The 12,627-nt window shown below is 37.9% G+C and overlaps 1 protein-coding gene across 2 annotated transcripts in view; it reads left to right on the forward strand.

The window, feature by feature from the left end:
• Positions 1 to 12,627, forward strand: part of LOC126262644 (DNA ligase 1) — a 125,741-nt gene that overhangs the window by 32,892 nt on the left and 80,222 nt on the right. For both annotated transcript variants that reach the window (XM_049959418.1, XM_049959408.1), the window contains exon 5: positions 3,778 to 3,854. In XM_049959418.1, the coding sequence (XP_049815375.1) occupies positions 3,778 to 3,854 (77 nt within the window). The remainder of the gene's footprint in view (positions 1 to 3,777; positions 3,855 to 12,627) is intronic.

A 12,627-nucleotide genomic window follows, 5' to 3' on the forward strand; every position in this document is an offset into this window, starting at 1 on the left:
TCTTGAAGTAAAACAAAATGTCCTCACCTTTTTGAAGATGAGTTTTCTCATTTATGTTCAGGCAAAAAGGATTGTGTTGCAGTAAGAATAAATGGGGAAAAGATTCCCAAGCAGAAATTCCTGCTCCTTTGTAACCTGAAAGAAATGCTTATTGTAAGCAATATGGGAATCAACTGAGATCCTCGAAATTTTGTGAGCTTCGGCCGAAATGTTGTACTGCAGTTGGTATTTGTGGATCACATTCTGTATGTGTATGTGCAATTCATCAATGTCAAATTAATGTTGGCTTCAGCAACATCCATCCAAGATGACTACAAGAATTTGATGAAAAAAGCTGTATGAAGTTTGGAATCAAAAGATTGTTTGTTGCAACATTATGAGGAATATCCAGGATGAATGCAACTAGAGGCTTTTTCTTGAAGATGCTTTTAAAAAATATGACTCTGAAGAAACAATGGAATACAAGCAGTGCTCCATACTGACAGTAACACTTTAGAGACATGTCAGAGAACTGTTGAAGATTTTATGGAGGCACTGATTTTGAAAATTACCTGTTAAAGGCACCATCACTTTTTGTGAAAACACCAAAGTTTGTACTTTAAGCAGCTAAAAAGAACTCTTGCAGAAAATGAATTAATTATATTGATTGAGTTTGCTGAGAATTATTTATGTGTTGTTCAAGGATTTTATTGGGAGAGTAGGCAGGGCACAATACATCTGTTTGTTGTCTATTTTGGTGGCAAAGAATGTCAGAGTATTAGCATTTGCATGATCACTAATTGTCTCCGTCATGGTACTATTGCTGTTCGTGCCTTCCAAATAAAGTTAATAGCGTATTTAAAGACAAATATTAAAAATATTAAGAACATTTATTACTTTAGTGATGGTTCAGCTGCTCAGTATAAGAATTTAAAATAATTCATCAATTTATGTCGGCATGAAAAGGATTTTGGCATCACAGCTGAATTGAATTTTTTTGGAACAAGCCACGGTAAGTCGCCTTGTGATGGCATTGGAGAAATGGTAAAAATACTAGCGGCCTGTTTTAGTCTGCAGAGCCCCTTAGGCAAATATTGACTCCATACGATTTGTTCAAATTCTGTGATGATAATATTCCAGGCATAAAGTTTTTTATGTACCAAAAGAAAATATTGGAAAAAAAAACAGCCTGGTCAAGAAACAAGGTTGCCATGGGATGTACAATATCTGTAACAAGAGAGAATCGTCAGTTTAAGAAAATTAATTGTAATCAGTTCAGAGCAAACACAGTTTCCAATGATGCATTCAAGTTCATGTCTTCGAAATTAATTCCAACAATCTCAATTGCAAGTTTACAACCAGGACAATATGTTGCATGTATGTATGATAAATCTGGTGGGTTGGAAGTGTGTGGAAAGTTTCAAATGAACAAGATGATGGCCTAATCAGCTTTATGCACCCACATGGTTCTGCTCGTTCCCTTCACTGGCCAACTGCTAAAGGCACCTGCTGGATTCCTGAGCAACATATTTTCATGACTTTTGAAGCATGATCATCATTATCGTCAGGAAGACAATACAGGTATTCACAATCTGACCTTGACAAAATTGTAGAACTTTTTAACCAAGACTGGAATTGACTTGTTACTATTTTGTTTTGCAAATTTGGTGTGTTGTGTATTACATTTGTTTTTATGGCATCTGTTAAATTAATGTTTGAAACTGATTTATATAGCAGGATAAAAAAAGTTCATTATGAGACTTAATGAGCAAAATATTTCACTTTTCTATCTTCTTGAAATGCTAAAATAATAATTTATGAAATGTATTCTTACTCATCAATATACAAGATCCAGAAATTAATATAGCTCTGAAAGGTTAAAGCATGCTGTTTCAGGCCATGGCAAGAAAAAAAGGATGGGACAAGACACATTGAATAATAATTTGCACATGGAAAATTTTGACCAACTTTGCAGATGCATATCTTTTCATTTAGTCACCCAATGTTAATTAAATGTGATCCATGTATAGACATCACAGATAAGAATAACTCCTTGAAGTTTTGGTGTGATTGGTTCATTCATATTAAAAGTAGTAATGTTTGATCAAACCTTGGGTCTCAGAATAGCGTGACAAACTTTTTAGCCACTTTAGAGGCTTGTATACATTTTGAGGTGTGACTAAATCCCTAATTTTTTCCATGGTGTGATCCAGCATAAAAAGGTGTCCATGGGTATTAAAGCAAATGACCAAATGTTTCCTAGAACTTCTAAAAAAGACAGGCAAAATTAGCACATTTTCAACTTCGTATGTGATGTGAAGATGAGTAGCCTCTCTTTAAAAGCCCCTAAAAATTCAACCACTGAAGATAGTGGACTGAAATTTGGTATACGACCATCAAACACCATATAGAACGCCAAATTTCATTAGATTTGGAGATGGTCGAGTGGGGGATCCCTGGTCACCCTTGATGTGGAGTGACCCATTATTTAAAATTTGTACATGCTGTTGCCATCGCCTAAACAAGTTTTAAAGACTTAATTACACAGAATCCGGCCTGCAGCAGAAGGTTACAGCAGTAAAGCTACCTTTTAAGTGCATTTTGTTGTATTGGGTCAATCACAAGGAGGGTGCATTTAATGTTGCCACATACTTACTGCTGCCAGATGTGGGAACTTTATTAAACGATGGATTTGCCATGGAAGTCAGTGTATAGTGCACACAGTGGAAATATGCGGACCAACAAGCTTATCAAATAGTACATCTTGTCTAGCAAAGGTGATGTAAACTACAAGAATGTTTCAAAGGAATCTGCTGCAGGGAGAGGTATTGTCACTCAGCTGCAGTAAAAATTAAATGGGAAAAAATTGACTTTTGTGTGAGGCACAGGAGATTGCGAAGGGTGAAACTTGTCTCAAGCAAGTGGTAGGTCTTTTGTTTGTCTTGGTTGGTTTTCTTGTTTGTTGAGTGCTTCTCAGTGCTCCCAATTATTATGTGAAGTGGTTCCTCAAAACTTTCTTGTGACATACAATAATGCTATAAAAGAGCTATTTTCATGTGATACACAAGGCTGTAAATGTATTTGATTTTTTACTTAATATTGACTTCATGGACCAGACATTATCTTTCTTTGTAGAGTGTTGCAGCCTTAATATGAGCTGCTCATTTCTCTACGAAATTTGTATCCTGTAACAGAAAATGAAATAACTGTCACAACCTATTTTCCAGAAGAAATCAAGCAGACAGAATCACTCACATAAAGATACCATCTCCTATGTCTTATTGCAAAATCATCTGCTGTCACGAAAATTCCACAAATGACACAACTATCGACACTTGTTGAAGCCACCCACTCTCATAATGGCCTCCTCTACCACCAAATGCCTCAGTCTATGCAGGCCATGTTCTGTATGGCCAAGCCATAATATGCATATCACATTCACAGCCCTTTTACTTGCGACATTTGTTCAGGTTGCTAATTATGCTACACAGTTGATGGCTAGTAGTAGGTATACATTGTTGCATGTTACAGCAATTTCAGCATGAATGTTTATTCATTAAAAAGAAATTAGGGTTTTAAAGAAATGAGGAAAAATGAAAGTGACTAGTTATGATGACTGCAATAACACACAAAAATATTGTATTCACTACATGTATCCATCTCTTGAAAGTGAGAGATATGAGCAATGAACTAATTGCAAAACAGTAAAAGGTAGATGATATTGTCATGAAATTGATGGCTTTTTATGTTTTTAATAAACTTTTCCATAAAATTAAAGCAAAATACTGTTGTTTTCAGATGCAGAGTCTGTTGGAAGTACTGCCAAGAACAGTGCTACTGAGGCATCTATTAAAGCATCTACCCCAGAAGCAAATGTAAGGACAGAGTCACGAGACTGTTCTATAAAGTTTGACAGTTCAGTAAATATTATCACTAAATCTTGCAACTGAAGCTCTAATTTTAGAGATCACAAAAATGTCATTGTTTTCTTTCTGTAGCAAGAAATGGAAACCACAGTGAAAATCAGAAACTTTTTATTTGCAACAGCTACGTACACCTTCCACCTACTTCTCTATGTACTCGCTGCTCCAACTTCAAGTTTTGTCATAGTGTTTTATCTACTTTCCAATGTCCTCATCATAGAAAGCAGCAGCCTGTGCTTTTGGCCAGTTATCTGGACTGGTCTGCAGCTCGTCTGTGGAAAAATTTTGTTTTCATAGCCTGTGGTTCTTGTGAGCAGAGATGAGACTCGGGGGGAGCCAGTTACGGACTGTATTGTGGGTGATCAAACACTTCTCATCGGAAGCACTGCAGGAGCGTCTTTATTGCCCCTGCAATGTGCGGCCGAGAATTGGCATGAAGAAGGAACTGCTCGACAGTTGTGTTATGTGGGCTGCATGACATAGGCAAAATCTTTAACCAGGCCCTCATACTCGGTGGGAGACGCTATTCCCTACGCATCTTTATGTGCTCACTGTTCACTCAAAACTGAAAAGAGCAACATGACACGATTGGTGAGCATACTAGACACACTGCCCAACACATCTGTGCAAACCCTTACTGGATTTTCCCAGTGGTTTTCATTTCGCGACCGATCGGAACTTACTTTCTGGACAACCCTCATATATTGTTTTCGCATACCAGATTCTTTTCCCAGAGAACTGTAATTTGAAACCCATTCTTTTCCTACTGATAAATGTTTGCAAGGTTCTCGTAATTGCATAATCCTGGGACCAGTGCTCTATTGAGAATGTTCTGTTTCTTGTACCACAGTTGTGTCTTTCATAACAGATGATGCTCATAAATTAACCTACTGTATGGGGAAATGAAACATTTGTAATGACGAAAGTAATGTAGACACAAGGTAATTTCTATTGCCTTATTCATTTTTTTATTTTTCTCCACTCCATCACTGTTACAGATTGCAGATGTGAAATGAATAAGAGGAATTTGACTGTAAATTGAGGATGTGTAGAGAAAATTGTGTGGAGAATTAAAGGTAACAGTTCATGTAATGGAACTGATAAGTTACACGTAAGTTGTTACATGTTATTTGACTGTGAGAGAATTACTTCATAATCGAACCACATATAAGGGGGTATAGTTTGTGTTGTTGCCCCAGATGATGATTACATGAATATTTTGTCAGAATTTGTAAGTGGTGGGTCCTTGAGGTATGGCAGTACGCGAACACAAGAAGTAAGTTTAAACAGTTTTATTAACAAAGGCGGACTATAAAACATGGGCGCTACGCGCACCCATCATCACTGTGTCTGGCATCTTAACACCGGCTAATTACGGTTGTAACGAAAGGCTCCATGGTGAGCTAAGAAAAGATACATGCTCGAGGCCGTGTTAGTTAATACGGCGCGCTGTGGACGGCGGCCAGTCGCGTACTCCCCGTCACAGTGCGGCTGGACGCGCATCTACTGACCAAGCGAATCGTCAGCATTCCAGACAGGTCAGCTGGTGAGTGCATGTTAACGTATTGTACAGCTGCACACAACCCGTTGACCCTTACATCACTCTCCCCTGAGAAAAAGAACAACCATAGGTGGCTCAAAATGACCTCCTGGGCGTTATGAATCTATTTGGCCATTTGTGGCATCAGAAGGCATTGCAACATGTATTTCATTTGCAGACCCAGTAACGTTCGGTACAGAGAAGCGTGCCTTCAAGATGACAATTTCATACATGACAAATGCTGTTGACAAAAGACAAATTATTAAAAGCAATAAAAACACAATAAAAACACAATATTGACAATCAAGTATGCATTAACATTACTGGAGGAATCGAAGGACTTAATTCTATTTGCTCCTTCAATGAAATTTAACTCATTATTGGAAGAGATTAAATTTTCATGGCTGTCCTTAATTAAATTATTGTCTTCAGAAAAACTTGATAAGGAATGTTTTCCATATGTTAGTAGATATGAATCATTGTAATAAACAGATAACATTCTAGTTAATGTCAAATGTCCAGTTGCATGAAATGTAGTTGGCAACACACTAGGCATATCAAATAGTTCACATGATAAATCACAATGTGTGGCAGTCAAGATTAATCCACTATTGTTCAATTTTAGTATAAAGGGTAGCTCTGGTGTATCATAGTTTTTACATGTAAATGTGACATCAAGGGTGGAGTTAAATGAGAAAATTATACCTTCAGAACATCGTTTAAGAAATGGATGATAAAGATGCGTTAAAATTCTAGGGCAATCATCTCTTGGGGGATGATTCATAAATAATTCTTTCTCACAGCTGTACACTCTTCTGTCTAAGAATACTGCTGATTCAGCGCAAATTAACTTACGACTACATTTACACATATGCAAGTCATTTTCATTTAGGGACACAAAATATCTTCGATCCATGCTGATCGGTAGATAATCATTTAGTACATACTTTACATGAATACCTGCCTGTCTCCATTTCACAGGGTAAGTATAAATCTGATACATTTCAAAATTATGCTTTGATCTAGCAATGGTAATAGAAACAGTAACAGTTAATTAATCTTTAATCATCAAAGAGTGTGTGGTGTTAACTTGTAATAAGCATATAAATTGTAAGAGTTAACATGGTAAATCATAGCATATGATGCATCTAGCTTTCGTTCAGTTGGTAGTAGGATTTGTAAAAATTGTTCTGGATGTGTAGTAGTACACTGCTCAATCAATCATTTGAACTACTTTTTAAGGCTGTTCTTAAGTTAATGGCATCAATTCTAGCATTTGATAAACGTAAGTAATCCTTTTACAAAAGAGTGTTTAAATCTAAGTGTTCACTCACAGCATTTAATCCTTGGAATAGTTATTGGATATTTGCGTTTGTTTCATTACAAAGTACGTGGAAATGTGAGATAAATTGCTTTACTATCTGTTCAATGAAAACTGTGTGGTTATTAATGGTTCTTTGCATATTCTTTAATACAATAATTTCATGAGAGAGGTTAGTTGAATCTGTACTGGACTGATGTTCAAGAGCTAATATTTTGCCTTTAACTTCCAGTAGATCTCGACTAGTTAAAGTACCAAATACAATACGAAGGATACTCCTTCCAAAATCAAACCAGTTACGTGTGGCAAAAGCTTTAAAATACAGTAAATCTCTTGCTCATAATTAGCAAATGTAGACTACCTGCACTTTGGCTGTGATCCAGTTATTATACCAAGATGTACCCATTTCCAAAATTTTATCATTACCCTTAATAGAACAAATTAGGCCACTTTGCTTCTTTACAGAATTGAACTGTTGCTGGATTTCACTCAGATTGTACTTCAGGACAAGTTTTGCATTAGTTGTTGAAACGACCATGTCTGATCGTGGTTCAAACAAAAGACCTGTATTCTGTGGTACTATTACTACAGCATTAGTAGAATACGCTATCATAGCAAGCATTAGAATAAAAATTAGTTCTAAATACTAGAGTTAACAATGAACAAAAAATAAATGAGTTTCTTGTGGTAACCTGTGGAATAAAAGGTTTAGTTTCACTTGTGCATTCGTGCAGTAGCTTCAATACTAAATTTTCACAACACATTCACATAAGCACATGGCTGAAATAAACACACACTTAGCACTCTCACACACTAGTGGTGTCTGGAACAAGATCGCTCGGAACGTGGCGATGCCTCGAAGTCTGGACTGCAACCTCGCGATTCTTGCTTCCTGGGTTTGAGACCAGCAGGTCTGCCTCTTGGTCGGTCCTCGTCGTCTTGCGATACTACTGGAAATCTACCCAGAAATGGCTTTACATGATTGACATGAACGATAATCGAACAAGAAGGCGGTTTGAGCTTAAGAGTGACTGGCGACAACACCTCCAAGATTGTATATGGTCCTTTCCAAAACTTCTTAAACTTTTTGACTTGCCTCTTCTTTAACACCACATTGCTCAGATATACAAGATCTCAGACTCGATACTGTGGCACTGCTGCTTGGCGGTCGTGTTGTCTTGCTTGCTGAAGAAAGGATTGATGATTCCGCTGTTTCACTCCCCTCCGTGCTTCCTTTAGCTTGCGTGCTTGATCCCTTACGTGTTCCTTGCTGATTCCAGCAGTCGATCATGCAAAGTCCAAGGGCGAATGCATTCTTCTTCCGTAGGCGATCTCATATGGACTTAGCCGGCCGCGGTGGTCTCGCGGTTCTAGGCGCGCAGTCCGGAACCGTGCGACTGCTACGGTCGCAGGTTCGAATCCTGCCTCGGGCATGGATGTGTGTGATGTCCTTAGCTTAGTTAGGTTTAAGTAGTTCTAAGTTCTATGGGACTGATGACCACAGCAGTTGAGTCCGATAGTGCTCAGAGCCATTTTGAACCATATGGACTTAGGCCAGTTGAGCTGTGCATTTTGACATTGTAACAACTTACCAAGTACAGTAAACAGACATCCCAATTGTCGTGTTTGCTGCTCACATAATGGCTAACCATTTTAATAATTGTTCTGTGGACTTGCTCGACTCTTCCATTTCCTTTAGGGTGTGTTGGTGTAGTCCTTAACTGTGTTACTTGCTTGAGCTTACAAGTCTGTTTATAAGTAATTCACTCATAAAATTCGTTCCTTGATCACTAATTATACTTAATGGTGATCCAAGCTTAAGAATCCATTCTTTTTTAAAAGCTTTAGCTATAGTCTCAGCACTCTGATCAGGTATTGGTATCATGAGAAGGTATCTAGAGAAATGATCTAAAATTGTCAATATGTATTTGTTTCCATCTTTAGTCTTAGACAACTGTCCTACGACACCTAGTCCTACTCGTTCAAATGGTTCACTTGTTTCTGGCAGTTCTTGCAATGGTGTTCTACTTTTTCCTACATTATTCAGTCTGTTACAGGAATCACATTGTGAAACAAACTTGAAAATGTCAGCTTTGCGGCTCGGCCACCAAAACATTTGAGCTATTTTAATGTTTGTTGCTTTTTTACCACAATGTCCTGATAATAAAGAATTCTGTTGTTCTCTCATGATTTGCTGTTTCATGCTTTCTGGAATAACTAGGCGGTTTCCTTTACAAGTGATTTTGTACAATAATCCATCTATTTGGAAAAAACATTGATTATTTATCCATAAATTGCATTGTGGATCTTGTTCCTGAACTGCCTTTAACTCTTCTTCTCGACTTATTATAACACAAACATTGACTTTTCGGCTCATTGCATCAGCATTCACATGTTGTTTACCAAGTCAGTGAATAACCTTAAATTGATACTCACTCAGTCTTAATGCCCATCTTGTTAATATGGAACTTGGATCCTTTGAGCTCAATAACCATTTAAGTGAGGCATGATCTGTAATAACTGTAAAATCTCTTCCTGTTAAGAAACATCTGTTATGTGTTATACCAAAAACCAAAGCACAAGGCTCCTTCTCAATGGTAATATATAATTACATTCTGCTTTGTTTAATTGTCTGGAAGCAAATGAGATTGGATGTTCATGACCATCAACTTCTTGAGACAATATTGCACCTATGGCAAAATTGGATGCATCTGTTGAAAGAATAAAAGGTTTACTGAAATCTGGATAGGCAAACACTGAGGCTGTGGTTAGAGCAGTTGTAAGTTCTTCCATTGCCTTATTGCATTCTGTTGACCAATTAAATGTGGCTCCTTTCTTCAGTAGCTGTGTCATTGGACGTGCTATATTCCCATAACCAGCTATAAATCGCCTCTAGAAATTTGACAATCCCAAGAATGATTGTAGTTCTTTCAAATTCTGTGGGTCAGGAAAATTCTTTACGTCTTCAATTAATTTTGGATCAGGTTGAACACCTTCACTTGTTATAACATGACCAAGATAGTTAACTTTACTTTGTGCTAAATGACATTTATCTATTGATAAAGACAGGTTTGTGCTTCTTATACACTCAAAAACAGCTTTAGTATCTCAGTATGCTGCTTCATGTTTTCACCAAAAATTATTACATCATCAAGGTAAACAAGAGCTTGTGTTGGGGTGAGCCCTCATAAAACTGAATCCATCAGGTGTTGAAATGTAGCTGGAGAAAGTCCAAATGACACACGAAGATATTTGTATGCTCCTGTTGCTGTTACAAATGAAGTTTTTGCTTGATCATCTGGATGCACTGTTAACTGGTGATAACCACTTGTTGAATCACATACTGAAAAAATTCGACATCTGCCCAAGTAATCTAAGGTTTCCACTAAATTTGGTAAGGGGTAAACTTCGGGTGTGGTCATAGCATTCAAAGATCGGTAATCAACACAAAAATGGAAATGTGGTTCTCCAGAAATTGATTTCTTCTTTACAATTACAACAGGCAAACACCACGGTGGGTCTGAAGGATCTCTTGGTTTTATAATTCCAGCTTCTAATTGTTCTTTGACCATGTCTTCTACCGACTCTCTCGACTGAATGGTATTTGGTAAGGTTTCTGTGTGATTGGGGCTGCATTCCCTGTATGAATACGATGCTGAACTAGATGAGTGACAGGTAAATTTGCACGTTTTCAGAATAAATCTACATGCTCCAACGAAACAGGCGCTAAAATCTTCTGTTCATCAGCTGTCAAATTTTCTATCTTGCACTTCAGTTCATTATTACCATCGTCTCCTCATTGTAATTTTGCGGTACTGTTACAGAAATCTGTGTTTATAACTGCAGTATTTGTTATCTCATCTGGAAGCTGTATTATCTCACTTTTACTTACGTTCGACACTTAAGCAAATTTCATTCCTCGTGGCAAAACAACATCCTCATTGCTCATATTCGTTATTGTAACCGGGACTTTTGTGACATTCTCTCTCACCATTGTAGTGACACCTACACTTCTAGCAACATAACAATGCATTGTATCCAATAACTCACTTTTCTCGGATCGCTCAATTAATAACAGAGTTCCTTCCTTGCTTCGGGGTGTCTTAACTTCAACGTAGATTGTCTTTCCTGCTCCCTTGGGATCAATTTGAACGTCGACTCGGACGCTTTGAACCGATGCATCGTTTGGACGGTCCATTCCCATAATGTCAGTGTTGCTGCTCCTTTGAGTATGATCTGAAGAACGGTTTCCTAGGTTGTAGTTACTACGGCCTAGTCTGATCTTTCTTTCTGCGACAAATATCTTTGCCTCGTTTGCGGACAAGAAATCAAATCCAAGTACACCGTCATAACACGTTCCGTTATTTGAAACTACTTGCACCCTTGTTGTGTATTTATCTTTATCTTTATTTTCACCTTCATCTTGTCTTTGGCCAAGAACTAATTCTATGTCAATTTCTCCATAGTTACGTAGCTTTCCTCCATTTAACCCCCGCAGTTTTAATAGCGGCGCTTTCAATTTATCCCGTTTATCTATGCAACACTACATTAATGAGGTCTGTGCTCCTGTGCCAATAAGTAGTTTGATGTTTCTCTGACGATATACAGCACCTATCACGAAGTCATTTTCGGTCTGATTTTCCCTAGAACTAACAGGAATCACTGTCTCTGTCAAGGGGTGGACGGAGCGGTGGCCCGTACATCCCCACACTCGTTTAAAGATCTGGCAGATTGTCTGTTGTTCGCTTTACCTCTGCTTGTTGCAACAGTTTTATTAACAAAGGCGGATTATAAAACACGCACGCTATGTGCACCCATCATCACTGCGTCTAACACCGGCTAATTACGGTCGTATCGAAAGGCTCCATGGTGAGCTAAGAAAAAAGACATATTCACACCTGAGGCTACGCTAGTTAATACAGCGCGCTGTGGACGGTGGCCAGTTGCATACTCCCCATCACAGTGTGGCCGGATGCACATCTACTGGCCAAGCAAATCGTCAGCATTCCAGACAGATCGGCTGGCAAGCGCGTGTTAACGTACTGTACAGCTGCGCGCAAGCAGTTGACCCTTACACGCAGTTGATTTTTGTTGTAGCACACCTTCTTTAGTTTCACACTTACTAGGTAACTGATGTCATTTCTCTCACTGCTGAAATTATTTATTGAAGGTGATATGGGAAAAAATCCAGCTAGTACTCCTGAACTGTGTCCTGACGGCTGTCTGGATTTCTGCATTGGCATCATTGTGGTGTTCACAAATCCATCATTTAGTTTAGGAAAACGAAGAAAAAGACTGTCATGCTTTAGCTGAAAACTGATACAGAAAGTTACAGAGTTTTTCCTTTATTGACCGCAGTTGTTGAAGTGGGTGTCCTAGTCTTGCAATGTAGCAACAGATTTTCTCTAGCAGTTTTAATTCTCATTGAATGGCATTTTGAAACCTTTACTCTCCCACAAGTGTCCATTTTAGTGTCCTTAGTTTTCCTTGCATATGTCAGTGACTTTCATCTGTAACATTACCAGATGCCAAGTTTATTCTGTTTTCAAATGATACAAACATTGCATTAAGTAGTATTAGAAAAATTGTCGTGGACGTTATTGAATGGTTATTAGCCCATTCTTACCCACTAAACTATGAAAACACACACTACATGTAATCTAGAACTTGCAATAGGTTTCCCAGCAATATATCCTAAAATATGACTACAAACGGATAGAATTAACTTACAGTGTTATGTCTTGGGATTAATACGAGTAGTAAGTTCAATTAGAGTATACCACAAAACTGCTGAAGTGCGTGAACAAATGCTTATTTGCAGTGCAAACGTTGTCAGGCATATATGATTTAAAAGTAAAACAAGC

This window comes from Schistocerca nitens, chromosome 1, assembly GCF_023898315.1.
Source record: "Schistocerca nitens isolate TAMUIC-IGC-003100 chromosome 1, iqSchNite1.1, whole genome shotgun sequence".
Taxonomy (NCBI): domain Eukaryota; kingdom Metazoa; phylum Arthropoda; class Insecta; order Orthoptera; family Acrididae; genus Schistocerca; species Schistocerca nitens.